The sequence below is a fragment of the Aspergillus wentii genome, assembly GCF_001890725.1.
Source record: "Aspergillus wentii DTO 134E9 unplaced genomic scaffold ASPWEscaffold_4, whole genome shotgun sequence".
Lineage (NCBI taxonomy): Eukaryota > Fungi > Ascomycota > Eurotiomycetes > Eurotiales > Aspergillaceae > Aspergillus > Aspergillus wentii.
The window spans coordinates 2,364,051-2,384,604 of NW_024467835.1; the positions used below are offsets into that span (position 1 = coordinate 2,364,051).

The 20,554-nt window shown below is 47.0% G+C and overlaps 9 protein-coding genes across 9 annotated transcripts; 3 read left to right on the top strand and 6 right to left on the bottom strand.

The window, feature by feature from the left end:
• Positions 1–24: 24 nt before the first annotated feature.
• On the top strand, positions 25–1,675 carry ASPWEDRAFT_68874 (uncharacterized protein; the record flags this gene model as incomplete). The annotated part of the gene is made up of 7 exons (XM_040838989.1): positions 25–234; positions 281–506; positions 558–639; positions 686–977; positions 1,058–1,364; positions 1,413–1,525; positions 1,574–1,675. The coding sequence occupies 7 exons, from the start codon at positions 25–27 to the stop codon at positions 1,673–1,675; spliced, it is 1,332 nt and encodes a 443-aa protein (XP_040689220.1).
• A 69-nt stretch (positions 1,676–1,744) lies between these two features.
• ASPWEDRAFT_28171 (uncharacterized protein) lies at positions 1,745–2,806 on the bottom strand (the record flags this gene model as incomplete). The annotated part of the gene is made up of 2 exons (XM_040833100.1): positions 1,745–2,332; positions 2,432–2,806. The coding sequence occupies 2 exons, from the start codon at positions 2,804–2,806 to the stop codon at positions 1,745–1,747; spliced, it is 963 nt and encodes a 320-aa protein (XP_040689221.1).
• Positions 2,807–3,145: 339 nt separating this feature from the next.
• Positions 3,146–3,902, top strand: ASPWEDRAFT_172348 (uncharacterized protein; the record flags this gene model as incomplete). The annotated part of the gene is made up of 3 exons (XM_040830926.1): positions 3,146–3,246; positions 3,301–3,805; positions 3,849–3,902. 3 exons carry the CDS (start codon positions 3,146–3,148, stop codon positions 3,900–3,902), a joined length of 660 nt encoding a protein of 219 aa, XP_040689222.1.
• A 592-nt stretch (positions 3,903–4,494) lies between these two features.
• Positions 4,495–5,470, top strand: ASPWEDRAFT_51566 (uncharacterized protein; the record flags this gene model as incomplete). Its single annotated transcript, XM_040837615.1, has 4 exons — positions 4,495–4,571; positions 4,623–4,818; positions 4,865–5,145; positions 5,200–5,470. 4 exons carry the CDS (start codon positions 4,495–4,497, stop codon positions 5,468–5,470), a joined length of 825 nt encoding a protein of 274 aa, XP_040689223.1.
• A 981-nt stretch (positions 5,471–6,451) lies between these two features.
• Positions 6,452–8,348, bottom strand: ASPWEDRAFT_514527 (HET domain-containing protein). The gene is made up of 2 exons (XM_040837590.1): positions 8,163–8,348; positions 6,452–8,116 (listed from the first exon to the last, which is right to left on the bottom strand). The coding sequence occupies exons 1-2, from the start codon at positions 8,206–8,208 to the stop codon at positions 6,726–6,728; spliced, it is 1,437 nt and encodes a 478-aa protein (XP_040689224.1). The 5' UTR covers positions 8,209–8,348; the 3' UTR covers positions 6,452–6,725.
• Positions 8,349–9,055: 707 nt separating this feature from the next.
• ASPWEDRAFT_133709 (uncharacterized protein) lies at positions 9,056–12,844 on the bottom strand. Its single transcript, XM_040829308.1, has 4 exons — positions 12,417–12,844; positions 11,461–12,357; positions 10,662–11,411; positions 9,056–10,617 (listed from the first exon to the last, which is right to left on the bottom strand). Exons 1-4 carry the CDS (start codon positions 12,745–12,747, stop codon positions 9,167–9,169), a joined length of 3,429 nt encoding a protein of 1,142 aa, XP_040689225.1. The 5' UTR covers positions 12,748–12,844; the 3' UTR covers positions 9,056–9,166.
• Positions 12,845–13,442: 598 nt separating this feature from the next.
• On the bottom strand, positions 13,443–14,954 carry ASPWEDRAFT_28176 (uncharacterized protein; the record flags this gene model as incomplete). The annotated part of the gene is made up of 2 exons (XM_040833102.1): positions 13,443–14,365; positions 14,519–14,954. 2 exons carry the CDS (start codon positions 14,952–14,954, stop codon positions 13,443–13,445), a joined length of 1,359 nt encoding a protein of 452 aa, XP_040689226.1.
• Positions 14,955–15,491: 537 nt separating this feature from the next.
• ASPWEDRAFT_172354 (amidase family protein) lies at positions 15,492–17,548 on the bottom strand (the record flags this gene model as incomplete). Its single annotated transcript, XM_040830927.1, has 2 exons — positions 15,492–17,489; positions 17,540–17,548. The coding sequence occupies 2 exons, from the start codon at positions 17,546–17,548 to the stop codon at positions 15,492–15,494; spliced, it is 2,007 nt and encodes a 668-aa protein (XP_040689227.1).
• A 223-nt stretch (positions 17,549–17,771) lies between these two features.
• On the bottom strand, positions 17,772–18,140 carry ASPWEDRAFT_172355 (nuclear transport factor 2 family protein; the record flags this gene model as incomplete). Its single annotated transcript, XM_040830928.1, has 1 exon — positions 17,772–18,140. One exon carries the CDS (start codon positions 18,138–18,140, stop codon positions 17,772–17,774), a length of 369 nt encoding a protein of 122 aa, XP_040689228.1.
• Between the last annotated feature and the right edge of the window lie 2,414 nt (positions 18,141–20,554).

Genomic DNA, 20,554 nt, shown 5'->3' on the forward strand with positions numbered 1-20,554 from the left:
GACATACTCTTGTATGCAGTCAAAATGGCTCCTCTTCTCGCCCCCTACAACAGTTCCATGAGACTTGGTTCTGGATTCAATTCCTACACGCAACAGCTCTGCGTCGACGATGCTGTGACCAAGGAAGCCAAAGATATTCCTGTGCCTACACGACCAAAAGATGGCGTCGCGCAGTCTGTTGTCTTCAAAACGAGCATCATCGACAAAATGTCGGACATTACTGATGCTCTCAATGTACGTACCACCTATCCTATATTAAAAATGTATACTAAGAAAACAGATCAGCGGAGCCCTGACGATCAAATACAACAACCTCATCGACGGCACCGGCAAAGGCACCTTTATCAACTCAAACAAAATCAAAGAATCCGACATCAACTTTCTCATCAGTGTCAAGGTGATCAACCAGACGGTCACTGATAATGGATTGACCAAGTTTACGCCAATTGAGAATTTGGATTCGTCTGCTGAGTTTACTCGGATTTATGGGGATTCTTTTATCTCAGGTACAGTACCTCTTCTGGTCTCTTTTGTTGGACTATGTTGATATAAGACAGGCTTCCAGGAAGGAGGCGAGTTCAATGCGGTGGTCTCCATCAAAGTCAAGGATAGGAATCAAAAAGAGAATATCAAGGCAGAGTATGTATGAACATACCCTCCAGACTATCACCTACTAATCTCACAGTGCGGCCGTCGCTCTGACCACCCCGGCATTCGGAAGCAAAAAAGCAGCCAAGAAGGACCAGAAGCCTGCAAAGAATTCTGCAGAGTCAGCGAAGACGAAAGAGGAGGGAGAACAGACTCCAGAGAAGCCCAAAGATGAGGATGACCAGGAACAAGGTGACCAGGAGGACGAAGAAGACAAAGACGAAGCAGACCCCAATCCAGACAGTCCGGCTGGACTCGTCCTCAAAGGCAACGCCCAGGTCAACAAGAATCACCAGGATATCTTCCAGGAGAACGAAACCACCATTTCCGTGAGTTACTCTGGCGGTGGACAGCAGCTCAAGAATCGTGTGTACCTGCATGCCCTCCTTACTACACGATACTAATAAAGGTAGCCGACGACGATTGGAACATCGCCAACCTACGAAAAGCAGCTCTGCGCTTCCCATCTCTGGTGGCCAAAACACCTGTCCGCACTCACGCCGTTCTGACCAAGTATACATCTCTCAAAAGCTTTTATGCCAAGGGCACCGATGGCAAAACAAATAAGGCTCCGCTGTCGTATGAGAATGCGGGTGTCTATACGGCCATCTTGCAGGACACGTTTCTAGACTATAAGAATATCTACAAACATGCTCGGCTTTTGGAGGCGGATGTTGATGAGGGAACAAAGACACTCAAACAGAGTACATTCAGCGGTGGGTCCGCCCATATACAATATAGTTGGATGATGCTAATTTATGCAGAAACACCAGAGGCCCCTGAAGGTCATGTTAAAAAGCCTTTCCCTGCTACCCTGACTGGTCTGGAATCGGCCAAATTGTCTATCCGGAAGATGATGAATGCGATTGTGAAAGAGGTATGCTGATATTGTCTAGTTATGTGTATACATTAGCTGATTGTCTAGGTCGACGAAATCACCAAGAAGCCTGAACTGGCCAGTGGAGATCGTGATCTGCCTTGTCAGAGTCCGGTTATTTTCAAGCAATATCTTCCAGTAAGTATCTGACAAACTATGGATAAAGTAATATACTAACCGTATAGATTGGAATCGATGCATAGTATATAGCTTCAATAGTTAACGACGCTGGTTCAAAGCCACCATATAATCTCTCACCTGGCTATATGGCAACAGCGTAATCTCAACCACCAGTCCAGCCTCACAAAGTCTCCTACACATTTCCAAATCCACCTTCTTATCCTCTGTCAATCCAAACTCCTCCATCTTCCCTCTCACCCTCGCTTCCACATCAGTCACCCGCTCCACAAAATCCATTATAACTTCCCCTGTCTGTTTCCGCGATCCCCCACCCACATTCTCCCCCGCCAACGTATCAAACCCAGTCGCTTTAAACTCCGCCCACGCTTCAACCGAGTGGGTTTCCTCATGCTCGCTCGCTTCAATATCCCACCACAGCACACGCAGTTTGGCCTTGACGTCGAGACTCTCAGAATCGTCGTGCAGGGTGGATGCACTGGACGCGAGAACGCCTGCGTCTGCACCCAGTTTGAGACTGGCTACGTAGTACTCGCCGTATTTCGAGGGAAAGCAGGACGGTTTCGTGCGCGTACGGCGTGTATCCGCCAATGCGGCGAGTGAGAAACGCGGTTCATCAATGTAGATGTTCCCTGTGCGGATAGATGCTTGGATGGATGCTTTCATGTCCTGTCATCATTAGACCAATATATTCAAAAAAAAGAAAACTTCACAGAGGGAGAATACATCCTGATTATCCACCACATCCTTATTATAACTCCCACTCACACTCGCCTCTGCAAATTTCCCCCCAGCAGAGACCTTCCCCGAAAGACTCAAATGCTCCGACGAGGCATGCGAGTCCGACGTAATCGCCTTGTGAAACTTCGACTGCGCCCCGTTCTCGATGCGGAAATATATGCCTTCTTTCAGAGTTCTGTCTGAGAGGGCGGTTTGGGCTGTAAACGCAGCAGGTGCGTCACGGCCTTCTATCTTTGCCGGACGACATCCAGAGCCAAGCGTGAAGATGGGATGGTCTTTTCCGCCTGTTGAGTAGGGGAGGGTGATTTGGACGTTGTTGGAGGCGATGAGAGCGAGGGAGGGCGTGGTTGGGTCTTCGGGGAAGAGGGAGTCGATCTCTTCTTCTGTTTGGGTGGACGACATTTTGGGGATGAGTATATTAAGTAGGTTTTTGGTTTGAAATATGGTAGACTGAGAGGGTGGAGGGGCTTTTATAGTTATTGATCGGTGGAGTAGTGGGTCCATTGATCGATCTGCATGATTAAGAGATCTCTGATTGGATAATTCAGATTATATGTCATATAGATCTTATCAGAGTTAGGATGTATAACTCTATAACCTGGTAGTCTTGATACCCTATCTTTTATTGTGGCTTCTGCACACGTGACACTGCCTATACAGTCGTCATTGATGCTGATTTACAAACACTTCATCTGGATGCCAGGAACACACGAATTGCACTCTGATCTCAGATTCATCAATATGGAGATGGATAATATCAAGCCTGCTGAAATCATCTTTAAGGAGAAACTGTATTCTTCTCAGCACTCTATTATCTTCCTTGTCACCATCCGCAATATAACGTGCGTGATGAAAGTAGTACGTACCATACACCATCTTATATACCACTCTAATAGACAGCATCATGGACGAGGTCCCCGTCTCTACTACGAGTCAGCCAACCGCGAACTCGACATCCACATCGTCGAAGCAACCGCCTACCATCGCCTGAAACAATTCGGCCTGTGTGACCGCGGCATCGTCCCCAACTTCCTCGGGACGATGAGAAAATTCAACCCCTCCCTCTGCCGACCTCATCTAGACACCTTCCTTGAAGACGAATATCCCCCCAGCGCCATCTTCCTCGAGTACATTCCCGGCCTGGAAATGATCTACCTGAACAACTACACGCCTCAAAGAATGGATAACCTCGTCACGGGCATTCAGGAAATCCATAAAGCGGGAGTTTTGCATGCGGATCCAAAGCCGCGGAATATGATGGTTGTTGCTGGTGATGCTGAGCGGGTTGTGTGGTTGGATTTTGACCGTTCGTATACGTATACTCTGGGGAGTATGACGGAGCAGGAACAGGCGAGATTGGAGAATGAGGAGGTGAGGATTGTGGGGATTAAGGAGTATTTGGTGAGTTTACTATGATATTCGAGTATGTATACTGATTGCTTAGGGAGCGGATTGTGCTACCGGAACACTGGACAAGGCGTATATCTTCTACACTTGATGCACATCTTCTACGTGATGGTAATGAATTGCATCAAAATAAACTCGGAATGTTGAATTCTAGGTTACACTAATGATGCTGTGTTACCATCCATCTACTTCTGGTCTCCACTTGTTCTGTCGTGATATTCAGGCCTTCGCTTAGGGTTCCGATCAGTCAAGAACCAACAGAATTCAATTCTTGCACGGGAAGTGCTCGGATAGAAATATGAATTAATCACCGATCCAGATCATCGAGAAGAACAAACTTGATTAATTGCCCACCTGTCAAGATACGGGGGCACGGCCCTACCAAAGATCGCCGCGAGGCTGACAGCAGCTAAGAATATCTCGTATAACCCCACGAGCCGTACACGAGGCCATCATCTGCGATCAATCATTGGTTCACGGTGTATATAAAGTTTGACAGATGACAGCTGTCAGCCTTTCAGTATGAGGTTTTATACATTTACTTTCGGGGAATTGCTGAGGCTGTGGACAAGGCTCTCCCCGGTTTAGTCTATGTTTTTACGACAGTATAAAGAGGCCAATGATAGCGCCATCTCTCTTCCATCAAACGATACATTTCGAATTTATATCTGGCTACTCTAATCATGTCTCGAGAAATAGATCAATTGCCGGTCCCGGCTGCAATCCGACAAATGAAAGTCATTGTCGCCAGCCCAAGTCGGTATGCTGTCTACCCTTTATGCTATGGGCTTAATCTAATCATGACGTTTAGGTCAGGCACTCTGGGCTTGTATCGCGCGATGCAAATCCTGGGTTACAACTCGTACCACCTATACGAGTGCGTCGCCGTACATGGCGTGCAACACATGAAAATCTTCAAAGAGGCCATTACTGCCCAATATTACCCATCATCTGGAGTCAAGAGAATAACAAGAGCCGATTGTGACAAATGGTTGGCTGACTATGATGTATGTTGACTCCTTTGTTTGTTGATTATGATTAACATGACTACAGTGCCTGGTTGAAATCCCCAGCTATCTAGGCGTAGACGTGATAAAAGCCTACGCAAACGATCCCGACGTGAAATTCATCCTCACAGAGCGAAGCCCGGAGAAGTGGGCAAAGTCAGTCAGAAACAGTGTCGGAAAAGTAGTCGCCATGTCGGGTGCTTTCCCATTCAATATTCTCAAGTACTTTGACGCCTTTTTGTGGCATTTCTTCGACTTCAATGTGCTGGTCTACCGGGCCATCGGTGGAGAGAACGAAGAGCTGCTATACCAGTATTACACCGAATAGTATGTTGCAAATGTTATCCAACAATTCTGTTCCATCTCATTAACAATTATTAGCATTGAAAAAGTCAAGACAACACTCCCCGCCGACCGCTTATGCCTGATTCGACTGGAAGACGGCATTGACTGGGAGACCATCTGCCCGTTCCTGGGAGTCCCAGTCCCACAAGTGGCGTATCCTGGCCGTAATGAGCCGGAGAAATTCCAGGCGATGGTGCAAGAGGCTCTGCAGCCAAAGGTTACTGCTGCGATGATGAGAATGGGAGCGGTGGTGGTGCCCGTTTTGGGGATTCTTGGTTGGGCGTCAAAATCATATTTTTGGAAATGAAATTATTTTCTGAGTTGCCTGCTAATGTATAGGCATCCCATGAATAGTTTAATCAGGATCTAAGGAGCACTCTTGGTGGGTTAATGTCGTGAACTATATGGGTGACATAAAGAATATAATCTATATAACAGATTAAGCCAAGCCTTTCCAAGCATGCTTAACTAAACCAGTCTCTTATTAAACGTCAGCATCTGATGATATATAAAATCCTTCTATCTTAATAACTATGAGAGGTTAAATTCACCTGAGGCTGTATACTCTACGGATGTAACCCCCTGTTAACTAAAATCTTACCAGTCATCATATCATCATCACACACAAATCCGAACCAACATACCACCTATACAACACTCCATCCAACACATCCAATTCAGTCAAAATGTTTAAAAAACTCACCTAATCACCAAGTCCATCCCCAAGCAGCCCGCCTCCGGGCTACTCCCTTCACGCTCTCCCCTGGTGGCAAGCTATCTTTTCTACCGTCTCTGCGCATGAACGATTCGAAAGGGTCCGTCTTTCAATGGGGTTGGCAAATCCAGGACTGAAACATTTTGTGTGTCGATGCGAAATTCTCTCTATTATTAGTATGTGGTGGCGGAAAACCAAGAGTGAAGGTGAAGTTGAGAGTGGAATGACACCAATACCAGACCGACATGATGCGTTCAAGTTTGTGTTTAACAAAGAGGATGCGACGAGGAGGGATGCCATATGTGTGTGGTGTGAATGATTATGTCCAGCTTGAGTCTGTGTATAACATACGAAGGCGAGAGGGAGAGGCGTTGGGTCGTTTGTTATGAAGGAGTGTGTGAAGGCTGCTGGGGTACCTCTGTATGAACAGTGAGGTGGAGAGAATGCCGTTTTATCAACGGTTGGGAAGTAGACCTGTTGGGATGGCGTGTTGGGATTTTCGGCCGTGGGTGGATTGTTTCAAATGTGCTTGTCTAGGTTTGATGCGAACAAGGTGTATAAGATTAGATATGTTTGTGATGAGAACTGTTGTAATGTGCTCTATACACATGTTAAAAACCATTTCTAAACCAGGTTAATGGTTGTCATCGGGATATCATCCCAGAATGATCTTCCTATTTCCTCGCAATATATTGAACTAAAAGTGCCTATCCTGATATATTCGTTTGGATTGTTGTCGGTTAGAAGCAGAAAAAGGCCTCGCATGATTTCCATCCGCCCCATGACATAACTGGAGATCAAAACCATTGACATACGAGTAAGTTTAGGATCTCCTCCCAATATCCGGTCAAACTCTGCTTGGGTTTTTTATTGATCTGCCATCAAACTTGTGGATTTCGAAATAATGTGATGGGAACTTGATGACTCTGGCGGATAGAGAAATATAGCCTCCTGTCACTTGGCCATATGGATCCTCTCCCACCACCGTTTTGGCATCCAAAAGATGGAACTCTGCTTTTTTAGAATATTCGACAGAGACACCTCCATCCTGACTTGCCCAGCTCCATGATGGGGCGGTATATTCAGCATATGACCTACCGCTCTTGGTCCGCCAAAGAAGACCATGGTGAAGATTGTCACTCCACATGCCCGCTAGATACTGTCCTTTGATGTTTTTGCCAAACCGCCGTGCAAGGGCTGATATAGCTGTGAGCTTGTCGCTGGGAAAGGTCAAATGTCGTTCAGAATATCTTTCTACCAGTGAATACCAGTCTTGATGCGTCTCTTCTGGACTCAGAAGCTTTCTATTACTTTTAAACAGCCTCTCTCCCCATGGTAACACATTCCCATCCCCCCTGAAGCAAGCCCCGTTCTCGCACACCCAAAGGCCATTAACGCACAGGTAGGCCATATTCTCGCCGAATAGGAGAAGCCGGGAGGCAAATTCGGCTTCCTGGAATGTCCATCCCCTAGAATTCCAATGAGCATTGACATCAGAAATAGCAAGCTTTTTCTCATTGTCATAGGGACTCAAATAATGCTTATATTTTGGCTGATACTCCGAGATAAGAAATCTGCCTGTTGTGGACGGACCCAATGATGAGCGGAACGAAACCTGCACCTCATCCAAATCTCGCTCCAGAAACCCAGACTGACACGATGTGCCCTGTGCAGCGCAGACTGTCAAGAATGCGTGTGAGTAGATTTCAGCAATCTGAGACGATTCCCTCTCCCAGTCTTTCAGGTCGCCTTGGATGATGCACAGCGCATCGATCCAAATGTAGTTCACCCCCAGAGCACGACAGACCAGAATGGCATCCCACAGTGTTTGGGGAAGGGCATTGCTGTCAATCTCACGCAAGTGTGCTTCTAAAGAGTCTGTTGTTGTTTTCAGTTGTGATTTAGCCTCTTCCAATGAGCCCCAGCAGTAGCTGAGCGCGATGTATCGAGTACTCGGTTGTATATGCTCATTTGAAATGACAAGCCGCGGGTTATGGCTCTCATCACCGACATAGACTAGGCGTTTTGGCAGATATGGTTCTTCCTCTTCCTCTTCCTCTTCTTCTTCTTCTTCTTCTTCTTCTTCTTCTTCTTCTTCTTCTTCTTCTTCCTCCTCTTCTTCTTCTATGTCAAGCGTTGCTCTTTCTATCATCGCTCTGATATTCGCCAACCCCAATTCGGATAAGGCATTTCGAGGAATACGTCTTCGCCTGATACCCAGCCATTTGGCACACGGGTCTGATATCTCAGTCTAGTTTTCCGGCAAATACTGAATGATGCTTACCGGTGGGCTCCGCCTGTATTGGAAATTCGAGAACTGAATACTTCATCTTGTCATCGCCAAGTGAGATAAATATAGATAGAGTATCAAGACTATTATTGTCTTTCAACACTGGTATATTCCGCTGCGGCACGTATAATTGCAATTTGAATATCTTCAATCGATGGAACTCCAGGTAATGGCAAGGTGCACATGCCAGGGTCTCTTTCCTGATGAGCCTACAAAGGTTGCAGGGAGAAGCTTTCAAGATCGGGAGGTCAGGGAGGGTATCTTCGAGATAGTAGTCCAACTCTATCTCATTGTCATTGTTATACAATTTCAAAAAGCTTTCACCGGTCTCTGGGTCCGTCTGGATACTGCCCAGGCCCTCGTCGCCGAATTCGAGAACTTTGCACCGGTGGCAGAGGGTGCTTCCAGATGGGTTTTTTTTCCAGTGCTTCCTTTTCTTCCATGTTGGTGTAATCTAGTAGTTCAGTTTGAGTGTCCCAGCGCGAGGATGAAGAGGATGGAACAGAGAAGAAAGAGATGTGCGACAATCAGGCTAAAGATGGCGGGATGTTGGATCGCACATGATCCCTGCACAGCCGACAGGGAGGGGGATGAGGCTGAGATGAGAAGGCGCCATGGCAAGGCTTCAATGCCATTGGGGTTTCAGGTAGGCTGTGGAAGCTAGTAGTGAGGCGATGAAGGTAACGCATCAGGAACTTTCATTGGGCAAGACTAGAAGCAGTACCTTAATCTGTTGAGTTCCGTAGAAAAGAACTCATATGCATCTGGTACACGATCTGGTGGCTTATTTATACGTATAGGGTAATTAAGTCGGAAGTGTGCTCAAGGCATGCACTGAAGACATAGTGGTCTACTTCATTCTGCTATGCTCTTTTGTTCTAAGCGTTGGATAATCTGACAAGGCCATATTGTGTCTAATCATAAAATGCAATTCATGGTATGTATCAATACATCATAAACGGGTATACAATCTAGTCATCTAATCATTCTCATCACATCTAATAAACCTCCCTCTCCGAGATAAAATGCTCCCCCCCATGACACCTATATCCCCCAGAAACCTTCACCCACGCATAGCGATTCACACACCGATCCTTCGCCTCCAGCGCGACCTGGATGCGCTTCTCCTCGCGAATCTGCCTATGGATCGGCTCGAGCTGGATCTTCAGCGAGTCGCACTCGGCGCAGAGCATGGCTTTTTTCGAGCCTGTGCTGTGTCGTCGTAGTGCCTTTGCGTCGCGGAGGGCGGTCTGCAGGATGCCGACTTTGCGTTCGCGGTCTTGGATTTCTTCCTCGTGGGTGAGTTTGGCCGCTTGTAGTTCTTTCCAGTCGGAGTCTTTGGTGTTCGGTTCGCGGACGGAGGGGGGGGTGAGGGGGATGATTTGGGGAGATGGGGGTTTGGTGGTGGAGTGGGAGCGGGAGCGGGAGGATTCGTGGGAGGAGGGATGCGATGAAGGATGAGATGGGTGAGATGGGTGGTCTTTGGAGTGCGATCTGGATCTGTCGTTGTCGAGGGGTTTGTATGGGTTTTGGGGAGAGCCTCGGGGGGACTGGCGGGGGGATTCTCGTGGGGTCGGCGTCTGCTTGGGAGACTGCGACTGTTTGGGCTTGGGAGGCGGGTTGACTTTGTCTTTTTCGCTGATGGTGACCTTCTTTGTTTCTTTCTTGTTCTTTTCGTCCTTCTCCTTCTCCTTTTTCTCGTCCTTTTCAGGCTCTTTAGGTGTCAGAGGCGGTGCGGGCGTAGGTGGCTCTTCCTCCTTGGGAGGAGCTTCAGTGTTATACCGACTCTTGCGCAGCTCTGTAATCTCCTGGATACACTCAATCACCAGCTCCGTCGAGACTAACGACTTATCCGACTGCGACATGGCATCGAGGAAGCGGCCGGTGATTTGCTGCGCGAGAGCCTTCATGTCGCGCGCGTTACTCCAGCCTGGTGTGTCACGGAGGACAGAGAGTGCGTTTCGCACTTTTTTATATTCAGGCGAATTCTTGTTACTGAGAAAGTCCGACTTGAAGGGCAGCCGGCTATCGCCCAGCCGATCATTCAGAATGGCAATACACTCTGTCGGCTTGAGATGGTTGAACATGATTTCCTCGGTGAACAGACCGGACAGCGTCGACCGCGACGCCATGAGGGTATTCATCTCCGCGGCGTCGCCGGAGAGAATCACCACCATGCGGCCCTCGTGCGCGGACTGCGTGAGGAACTGCGCCATCTCGTCGAGGGCTTCGCCGGCGTATTGTCCGTGGTGGAGACGGTTGGCTTCGCTGATGAAGAGGATTTTGCCGAGTGCTTTCTGAAGCAGTTTCTTGGTTTTGGGCGATGTCTGACCGACGTATTCGCCTAGCATGTCTGTGGCTGAGCATTCGATGACTTCTGATGTCGACAGGAAACCCATGTTGTAGAGGATTTGGCCCATGCAGTGGGCGGTTGTTTTCTTGCCAGTTCCTGATGTTGTTAGCACAGCTAAGTAATAGATGGAATAGGCTTACCTGGGAAACCCTTGAAGATCAGATTCGTAGGCACTTGATCCCTCGGATTCAAGCCATACTTCTTCGCCCCAAAGTACCGATTCTGATATGCGACCATCTTCTCGACAATGCTACTCTGCACCTTGCCCTCCATCAACTGTCGACAGTCGACATTTTTACTCTCAAAGTCCGGGTCGAAATCCTGCGGCTCGAGATTATCGTCGCAGAACTCCCCGTCTAGCGTTTTGCTAGACGACAGCCGTGCCTCGTAGTTCGCCTTGGCCGTAGCAAGACAGCTCTCGACTTCACTCGCATTGGCGAAATTCGGCCGCATCAACGCCCGCTCAAACATGTCACGCGCAACCTTGAGCGCTTCAGGCGTACAGTCGATTTCCTGCTCACGCATCTTCAACTGCAGCATTTGCTCCAGCTGATAGAGAGAGTAATTCTCAAAGTGGAACGGTCGTTCAGTCGGGAAACGTCGCGATAAACCGGGATTCACGTTGTGGAACATGTTGCGGATTTTATCCTCGTAGCCGATGAGAATGATGCAGCGGTCTTCGCCGGGGTCGCCTTGGATGTTGGCGACGATGGTGTCGATGACGCCGGTTTTGAACTTGTCCTGGTCTTTGTTGGTGTCGCCTGCGTCCAGCATGTATGCTTCGTCGATGACGAGGACTTTGCCGACTGTTGCGTCGAGGAGTTTCTTCGTCTTCATTTCGGATTGGCCCAATGCGGCGCCGATGAAGTCTGCCGGTGTTTTTACCACCACTGTTCTGTCAGTATATAGCATAATATAGAAGGATATAAGAAAACATACCATCACCCCGACTCAGCAATCCCAGATCCGCCAGAATCCGTCCATACAGCTTCGCTACCGTCGTCTTGCCCGTTCCCGGCTGGCCAACAAACAGCTGATTCAGCGGCAATCGTCGCGGCTTCACCTCCTTCATCTCACGCTTGTAGTTGCTCTGGATGAGATGAATCATATTCTGCACCGACTGCTTGACCGCATCCAGGCCGATCAGCTTCTGCAGGTCCTTCCACGCCTGAGACTGCTCCGCAGCCTCACTCGGGTCCGGCCCGATGATGTCCTCCTGCGTGAAGAAGTTGTAGTCCGGTGTGCCACCCAGTCGCTTCTCTTTAACGAGTCTTTGCGCCTGTCGTGCCGATATCAGCGAAAGCAGATTCTCAACCGCTCTTGCATTCCCAAACGATCGTCTCGCGGGACCCTGCACAAGTCGTCGAACCGCAATCCGCATCGGCTTCCCCGCCATCCCATCCTCGACTCTCATGCGGCCGTGGTAATCCTTCTCAATCCGGTCCGACAGAATCCGCCAGAGTTCAGCCTCGGTGAAATCGACAAAATCCAACGTCCAGGGAATTCGACTCGACAGGCCGGGATTGTGCTCGATGAATGACTCCATCTCGTCTTTGTAGCCGGCGAAAATGACGGCTCCCTTGCCGATATCGTCTTCCATTTTTTTGAGAAGCATGTCGAGGATTTGGCGGCCTACCGCGTCCATGTAGGATGCTGTAAGTTGGTATGCTTCGTCGACGAAGAGGACGCCATTGGACTCGTTTTCAAAATCATATTGTACATCGCGCGGCCCGCGCACGATGAGGTCGACGCCGGATGTCTCTCTGAAGCCGTCTGAGTCGATTGCGCCGACGGAGTGCAGGAATTCAGCATACAGACGGGCAACAGATGTTTTTCCTATCCAATTAATTAGCCCAGCCATAAAGAAATCATCCTAATCAAACAGAAATACATACCAGTGCCAGGATTCCCCCGAAACACAATACTAAACCTCTCCTTGGCCAAATCCCTCCCCTGGCCCTGACAAATATCAATCTTGGACTTGATATTCAGAAACTGCTGCTTGATCTCCTCCAGCCCCTGAAACTCCATCAGCCGGTCGATCACATCGTTCTCTTCGCCGTTCCGTTTCCGAAACTCCCACTCCTGCGCTGCGTAGGAGAGAACCTGGTGGAAGGGATTGGAGGCGTCGACGATACTATCCGAAGTCGGGGAGGAGGGGCGAGACGGGGAGGTCTGAGAGGGGGAGGAGAGCATGTCCCAGGAAGAGGACATTTTGGGGTCCATTACATTGGTAAATTGAGAAGATGATAATTGATTGATTGAGGATTGAGATGGAGAGAGTAAGAGGGGTATATTATATCTGCTGCCAGCTCACCGTCTTTTACAAGTATACGGAGGTCTGGGACAACAGTCTCATAATTGTAACAGGATACGCAGTCCAGTCAAGGAACAGCATGTGTCGCTGAGATGGCATTTAACAGCCAATCAGACAGTGAGAATAAAGTGGATTTACACGTCAGAGAAAACACCGAGAGCTGCAGTGGATAAGCAGCCTGTGACGTGGCGCTGGAAACCCGACTTGAGTACCTGACAGACCGACAAATTGGACGGCTGGTTTTGATTTACAAGGATTGAAATGGTTAATATGATTTAAAATGAGGCTGGTTCGCATTGTATTATCAAGGAGCAAGTAGCAGTAGCAATAGTAATATCCAAGATGGTCGTTGCTTAACGCGGATAGCCTCACTATCTCCACATGTGGATATTCTCCGAATATTCAGCGGTGTGATATCTGACTCACAAGCAACATTAACACAGCTAGCTCAACGCTCAGTCCCTGCTTTGCGGAGTATTCAATCAAATCAAGGAAGCAAATTCATAACTCTTCCCGCTTGATAATCTCGCATAACTGCAACCTAACCAGCCACCTTAGCAATACATAGCAATAGCAATTACAAACCATCCAATCTATTTCTCCTCTAATAAGCAGAATCGATCGCATAGGCCAGGCGTTCCTCTGCGGTTTGCTCAAAAAACTGCGCCTTGGAATTCATCTCGCGATCCATGGCCTGCCACTCCTCGCCATCGTGCTCGGGGTAACCCGCCAGATCCAAATGCCAGATGGTGTCGTAGAACCGATTAATCTGATATCGCGCCCTCGCGTACAACAACCCGAAATATTCTGCTTTTCCCATTGGGTCCCCGTCGAACTGGAAAGATCGCTTCTGCAGGAATTGCGCCGCTTCTTCAGCAGATCGGGTCTCGTCGCCAGGATCATCGGGATCGCAGTCATCGGGGTTGAAGGTGAGCATTTCTTCCCACTCACTATCAATGACGTGGATGAGTTCGTACAGCGTTGAAACACGCTCGACGATCTTGTCGCATAGCTTGCGAAGTGCGACGCGGAAATCCAAGTACTCGATGCACTCGTTGCAACTACCAATGAGCTTCAGCGAGTCGATCGCTCTCCGGATTAGAGCTACGGCAGATCCATCCACGGCATTCAGGTAGTCGAACTTTAGTCCGTTGGTTAGCTCCTCGATAGCGTGTATAGCTTCTCTGGTACAGTTCGAGTCCGTCCCAAACTCTGCATTCCGCTTGATGCTATTGTCGCATCGGAGTGGGATGTATTCTTCGTCCGAGTCGATGTCGGTTGCTTTTTCGGTGTCGCCTGTGATGCTTCTGTTGAGGATGGGGGGAGGGGGCATGAGCTTGGACTGCTCTGACTGCTCTGACTGTTCTCTGATGCTGAACTGGAGTTGCTGGTCCATGGTGATCTCGATAGTCATTCTGTAGTAGTAAGTGTGGTAGACGTAGTAAATGGAGTGTATGTTGGTTGGTGTAAAAAGTAGAATAATAGTTAATAGAATAGTAGTAATAGTAAGTTGCCTAACAACGGCAACTGCAGCCTAATTAAAATCTGCATATAAACATGATATCATAACCATATACCATCCATCCATACCACGGATCATAAATATCCCATTCATGGATGACCAAATTAATCCCAGATAAAATTAAAGTCGCGGATCGGCAATCAACTGAAACGACTGACTATCATCCCCCCCAACATCCGCATCCACCCCCGCATACGGCTTCGCATTCCCCTTCGCCTCAACCGTCAGCACCAGATCGCTGTCCTCCCCGCCAAACCCAATCCTCACATTCTCCGAGCCCTCGATTTTCTGGGATGTGAAGACGGACGAGGTGTTGGAGAGTTTGCAGGGGTGGCCGCGCTCGACCGGGTTGCAGCTGAGGTAGTAGTCCGAGTACAGCGATTGGAGGGTGAAGCCGCCGTCGGTGTTGTCGAGGAACCAGACTTGGTCGACGGTGCCGTCGAATTTCTTGAACTCGGGGATGGAGTCTTGGGTGTTTGTGGAGGTGAGGACGGTGTTGGGGAGAGAGGCGGGTTCGATGCGGTATTGGTGGCGTTGGGCGGAGGTGAGGGTGAGGGTGAGGAGGGTGAGGGTGGTGGCGAAGAAGGACTTCATTGTGATTAGATTAGGATATGATTAAATAATTGATGTTCTGAGAATAATTGACAATTGATTGAATTGATTGATGTTGAAGAGGGGGCTGGCTATTTATGTGTGTGTCGTGAGGAGATCCCTGTAACCAAGACAATAGTATATCGATCTGCAACGATGCATCCTGCATTAGTGCCAGCTGGAGATTAAATCAAGTAACTATTATTCCCCCTTGCCTATCATCTGATTGTTGCATTGCATTGTCACAGTCTAAGATCCTCTATTAAACACGTCCTTGCTTTTCATCTTCTGACTTTGTTGTGATCGTATAAATAGCATCCAATCGCAACAATACAGAAGAACAACAACACCAACTATATCCAACAAGGCAATGTGTAAACAACACTAGAAAAGGCCAAGAACCGACTCATTTTTAGATCTTGCTCTGATTCGCCCACGTTGCGATCGACAGTTGCATCGCGTGCGAGTGGTGGCCTGGCCAAGAAGCTAACCTGCTAACTAAACCGCAAGTGTTGTATACGACGTCCAACTGTTGGTATACTACATCGTTATTAACCCCCCAATTGGTCCAGCCGCGGTATACACCACCACCACGATAATTGTCTGTGTCAATGCCGGACTGCTCCATCGGCTCCATTTTTTGTCTCGGGCGGATGTCGGGTATGAGGCTTTTAGTGTCCATGAGGTTCCGGTGAATGCGGCGTCGACTGAGTTGCCGTTTATGTAGCAGGTCATCTTTTGCATCGAACCGGTTGAGCTTCCTTCTATGTCAAGATGCACTGTCGAATCCACAATATTCTTGCTCTGTTTGTTGACCACGATGCAGTCTTGATCAGGCGTCAGTCGACGGCAGATGCTCTTCTGCACGATATCCGACTCGAGCGCAGGCACAAGCGATGGCATCGTCCGTCCTTGCATCGCCTGCTCAAACGCATATCCATATCGAAGAAGGTTGACATCATCGTATCCTTTTCCAGCAATCGTCAAGTTAACCGGCATGCCCGTATCCTCCATCACTCCCATCGGGACGGAAATCGTAGGGATGCCCAGGTGTCGAATAGGCCGGTTTCCATTCGAGTATTTCACCCCGTTACTCCAGGCGTGGTTGGATGAGTCGATGTTGGTGTCTGCGTTGGCTTTTCCGATATCCCCGTTTGCGGGGAAGACTACTGCGTCGAGGTCGTTCTCGTCCATCCAGTTTTCCAGCGTTTCCTTGCGTGCGTCTTCCAGTGCGTTCAGCGCTTGTTGTAGATTCGGAATGTGGTTGATAGACTTGTATTTCCTCGCTGGATAGTCCACCATTTCCTTCCATCGGCATTGGTTCGCTGCATCGGGTGTTCCCTTTAGTGAACCAGGTGCGAGAGGAAAGATACTATCTGGATCAACGTGCGCGAGAGAATCCAACCCCTCCTGCCCATTGTACTTTAAAAAGTCATCCCAGGCGTGCGCGACGAGTTCGCATCGTTCCACCGCGCTCCAGCCGTCAGGGAGGTTCTTCACCGTCACCAGCTTCCCTGTGTGTGCGTTTGCTTCGTAGGCTGATACCGCTGGGAAAGAGGGGATCTCGATAACTGTCGCGCCGCAGGCTTCAAGTGTCGCTTTTGCCTTTTGCCACAGTTTGAAGATAGACGGGCGTAGACACACTTTGTCAGGGAGGGGATTCACGCCCCCGATGAACATGGATGGAATGCCGAGTCGTTTTCCATGGAGCGAGGATGGGTCGGCGAGTTCTTTGAACAGCTTTGGTCGGATGGTTTCGATAGAAGGGAGTTGGATGAGTTGCTGTTCGTTCCAGAAGTCGCCGACGGGATGCTCATCCACCACGGCCAGCACGTCCAGCACAGTGAACATGTCCTCTATCGTGCGCGTGTGAGGCACTAATACATCGCACGTCGGATATAACGGCCACACGCCACGGAGTGGCAGTAATCCTCTGGACGGCGTATATGCGATGATGGAATTATTCGACGCAGGCGATCTCCCGGAGGAAACAGTCTCGCTGCCCAGACTGAACGCGCAAAAGTTCGCCGTCGTCGCAGTGGCCGACCCATTTGACGAACCCGATGCATACGCTGCTGTGAGATAGTCGCTGTTATACGGACTCTCAGCCCGTCCGTACGATCCCCGCTGCATACCCCCATACGCCATGGCGGGCATATTGGTCTTTCCGAGCAAGACCGCCCCCGCATCGCGAAGCGTCTGGATACATTTCGCGTCTTCCGTTGCGATCAGCGTCTCGAACGCAGGAGACCCACTGGCCACCGTCATTCCCTTTACTTTGATGCTGTCTTTCGCCAGATAAGGTATTCCCTCAAGTGGTCGGATGGGTAGGATCCCGGCCGCCCGTCTGGCGTCAGAACGCATCGCTTCGTCAAAGACAGTCGGGTTGATGAGTGGGATTGCGCTGAGTTGGAGACCGGATGCATCGTAGACGCTGATGCGGCGGAGATATGTCGCGACTAGTTCGACGCTGGTGATCCATCCTGCGCGCAGGGCGTGCTGCAGGTCGGCGATGCTGGCGTCGAGGATGTTGAATGTCTTCTGGTATTAGCAATGTATACGTTTATATATTATATGTATGTACTTACAGATTCCATGATTGCGATGCTTGACTTGGAGAATAATGTGACATGTGGCTTATATAGATAGATCTGTAGCGGACAAAAGTCCGCAGATGTAACATGGCGGACAATTCCCCGCAACCCCGCATTCCAGATAAGATATCCTTACATACAGTAGCAGTAGTATGATAGACAGTAGTATAGTATGATAGACAGTAGTATAGTATGATAGACAGTAGTATAGTATGATAATGGTAATCTACTTCAACGGACTCGCCCCCGACATCCAAACAACCACCCGCGTAAACCTTCCATCCACCACATCGAAGAAATTACAATTATGCAACGCAGACCTCGTCCCATCCACGGACTCGCCCACATAATCCTGCTCCGTCGCAACCTTGCCAGCTTTCTCGTCCACAACGAGACTCGTGATTGTGTGCGAGAGGGTTTTTGAGTTGGCTATGAAATCGGTAAACATGCGCCGGATCTCGTTGGTGCCGGTGAAAGTCATGTTGGCTGTTACCACGGTGAAGGTTGCGTCAGGGGCGAAGAGGGAGATGACAAGGTCGATGTTTCTGGTATCGACGGCTTGGAAGTAGGTTGCTGGGAGAGTGGAGAGGGACATTTTGATTTGATTTATATATGTTGATGTTGTGGTGTTATGGTGTTGATGTGATGATTTTGAAGGAGGGGTAGTGGAGCTGACACTAGTGTATAAGGATTAGCCGTGTTGGTTTCTATAACTCAGTATATTTCTCACAACCAATAATTTCTATCCTCTTATCTCCACAAATATGCCTATTGTGCATTATTCATCTATGAGGGAATGATACATGGTTACTCTCAGCTAGCCAGCTCAGCTTTGTAGTTGAATGAATACAATATCCACCCAAGTGACGTGTTGGCTGTTGATACATCTTGAATAGAGGCAAATTATGGTTTATCATTAATCAATAATATAAGAATAAAATCTATAGCATTGAATTCATCGCCATGATTCGAGTATTCCTATCTGGCCAGTGTTACCAGGTTGGCACTAATCTGAGATCAGCCAATGGAATTACTCTTTGGTTTTATCAAATTCAGCTCTGAACATCCCACCTTCAGCTCTCGTGTACGTATCCTACCATACACCAGCCATTTTTCAACTAATAAAATATAGATTGACATCCCGGCTGGTTGGGAATCTGAGGGTTGGAAATAGTAATACCACACTACCTAGCTATTGTAACTAAAGCTGACTAGAGAACTAGCGTTAAAGCGCAACTCAATATAAACAATGTGCCTATTCCTTCAGAGGAGAGTCATGCGCTAATGTATTTTTTTTTTTCCCTTCACATATATGAAACTCCTTACAGAAAGAGCTGACTGTTCTAGTGTTGCCGATCTCCCTGATGATCTTATCGGTGGCCTATAGACCCGTTACCTGTCCACCGTGGTGTCGGGGGCACGTGACCTATTCGCTTATGTCCACACACAATTATCCACTTTGTAAAATAATTCTACACATAATACACTAGATAAGGAAATCCATGAAGCTATTTAGGCTTGGTACCAAATATATTATTTTCCTATAGGTTATGAGCCCAAGGACTCTTTAAATCCTTGTGGCTTCACACACCTTCCCCTTTTATAGTTAAAAAAAAAAAAAAAAAAAGAAAAAAAAAAGGCTTTAAAATAGAGCTATTACTGTCTTTAAAGATGAGTTAGAACATTATTAAGATTCTTAAAGAAGATAAACTGGTTGAAGTTGACTATCTCTCTCTATTCTATTACTATGTTTTTATAATCATGATTCTGTATTTCAAGCCACTAAGGCTTACTAATTTATTAGATATAAATTAAACCCATCACTATACCCACTTTTTATACCTTAGTCAGTCATTTCATCCCACCACCTATTATCTCTAGTCTAGTTAAGTCATGAAGATACTGTTAAGATAGGTCATACCATTAATCTTAATAAACTACCTCTATTAGTGGGTGTAGAAAACTACTAAGTATAGAGTGAAGCTATAATAACTCACCTTTAGATATAATCTATATAGAGGATTATTAATAGTATATCTAAGAAACTATCTTCACCTATAGATAAGCATATCACCTATTCTAGTAGTAAGAAGGGTAAGGAAGTGGAGGATAATACAGTCTATAATAAAGCACTAGAAAAGTATAAGTAAGTATTAGAGGACTAAAAGGAATTAGATAAGAAGGCTTATAGAGCTATCTACTTAATATTATTATATATAATTTACTATAAGGTCATTAAGATAGCGTTAAGTAAAGAGGTATAAGATAAATTAAAGAGGTGATATAATATTATTTTAGATATCTAGTTATTTAAGGGTTTATAGACTACTATCTTAACCTATTATAATAGGTATAAGAATATCTCTAACTATATTATAAAGATATTATCAGCACTTAATAAATTTTCTCACAGCCTTAATAAGAAAGATAGACTGCTAGAGTCTGTTAAGGTCTAATTCCTACTATATAACCTAGGTAAGGCCTAGGAAATATTCTTAACCTCCTATCTTAATTCATAATATAATAAAGTAACTGCTACTTTTAACAGTATTACTTAGGTATTAATATAAGAAGAGATATATATACACTTTAACTCTTTATTTATAAACCTTATTAAGGCCTAAAAGGGTAAGAATTTTCAGTAAAATAATAAGAAGGAATAGAAGTCTAATAAGAATAATAATAATAATAATAGTAATACTAAAGCTAGAAAAGGCAGTAAGGAGAAAGTCCTATAGGAAGTCTAAAAGGAGTGGAAATGCACTTATTATAATAAAAACAGTTATAAATTAGATAACTATTAGGAGAAGTATCCTTATAAAAGATCTTAAAAGAAGAGTAATACTAATACTACTAAAATTAATAATAATAAAGACAGTCCTATTAGACTTAGTATATTTTTAATAACACCTATTAATACTAAAGTTATAAATACCTCCTCCTCCTTATAATCCTATGGTTTTAATGGCATAAGTGATGAAATTAGAGAGATTAAAATTAATACTAGCA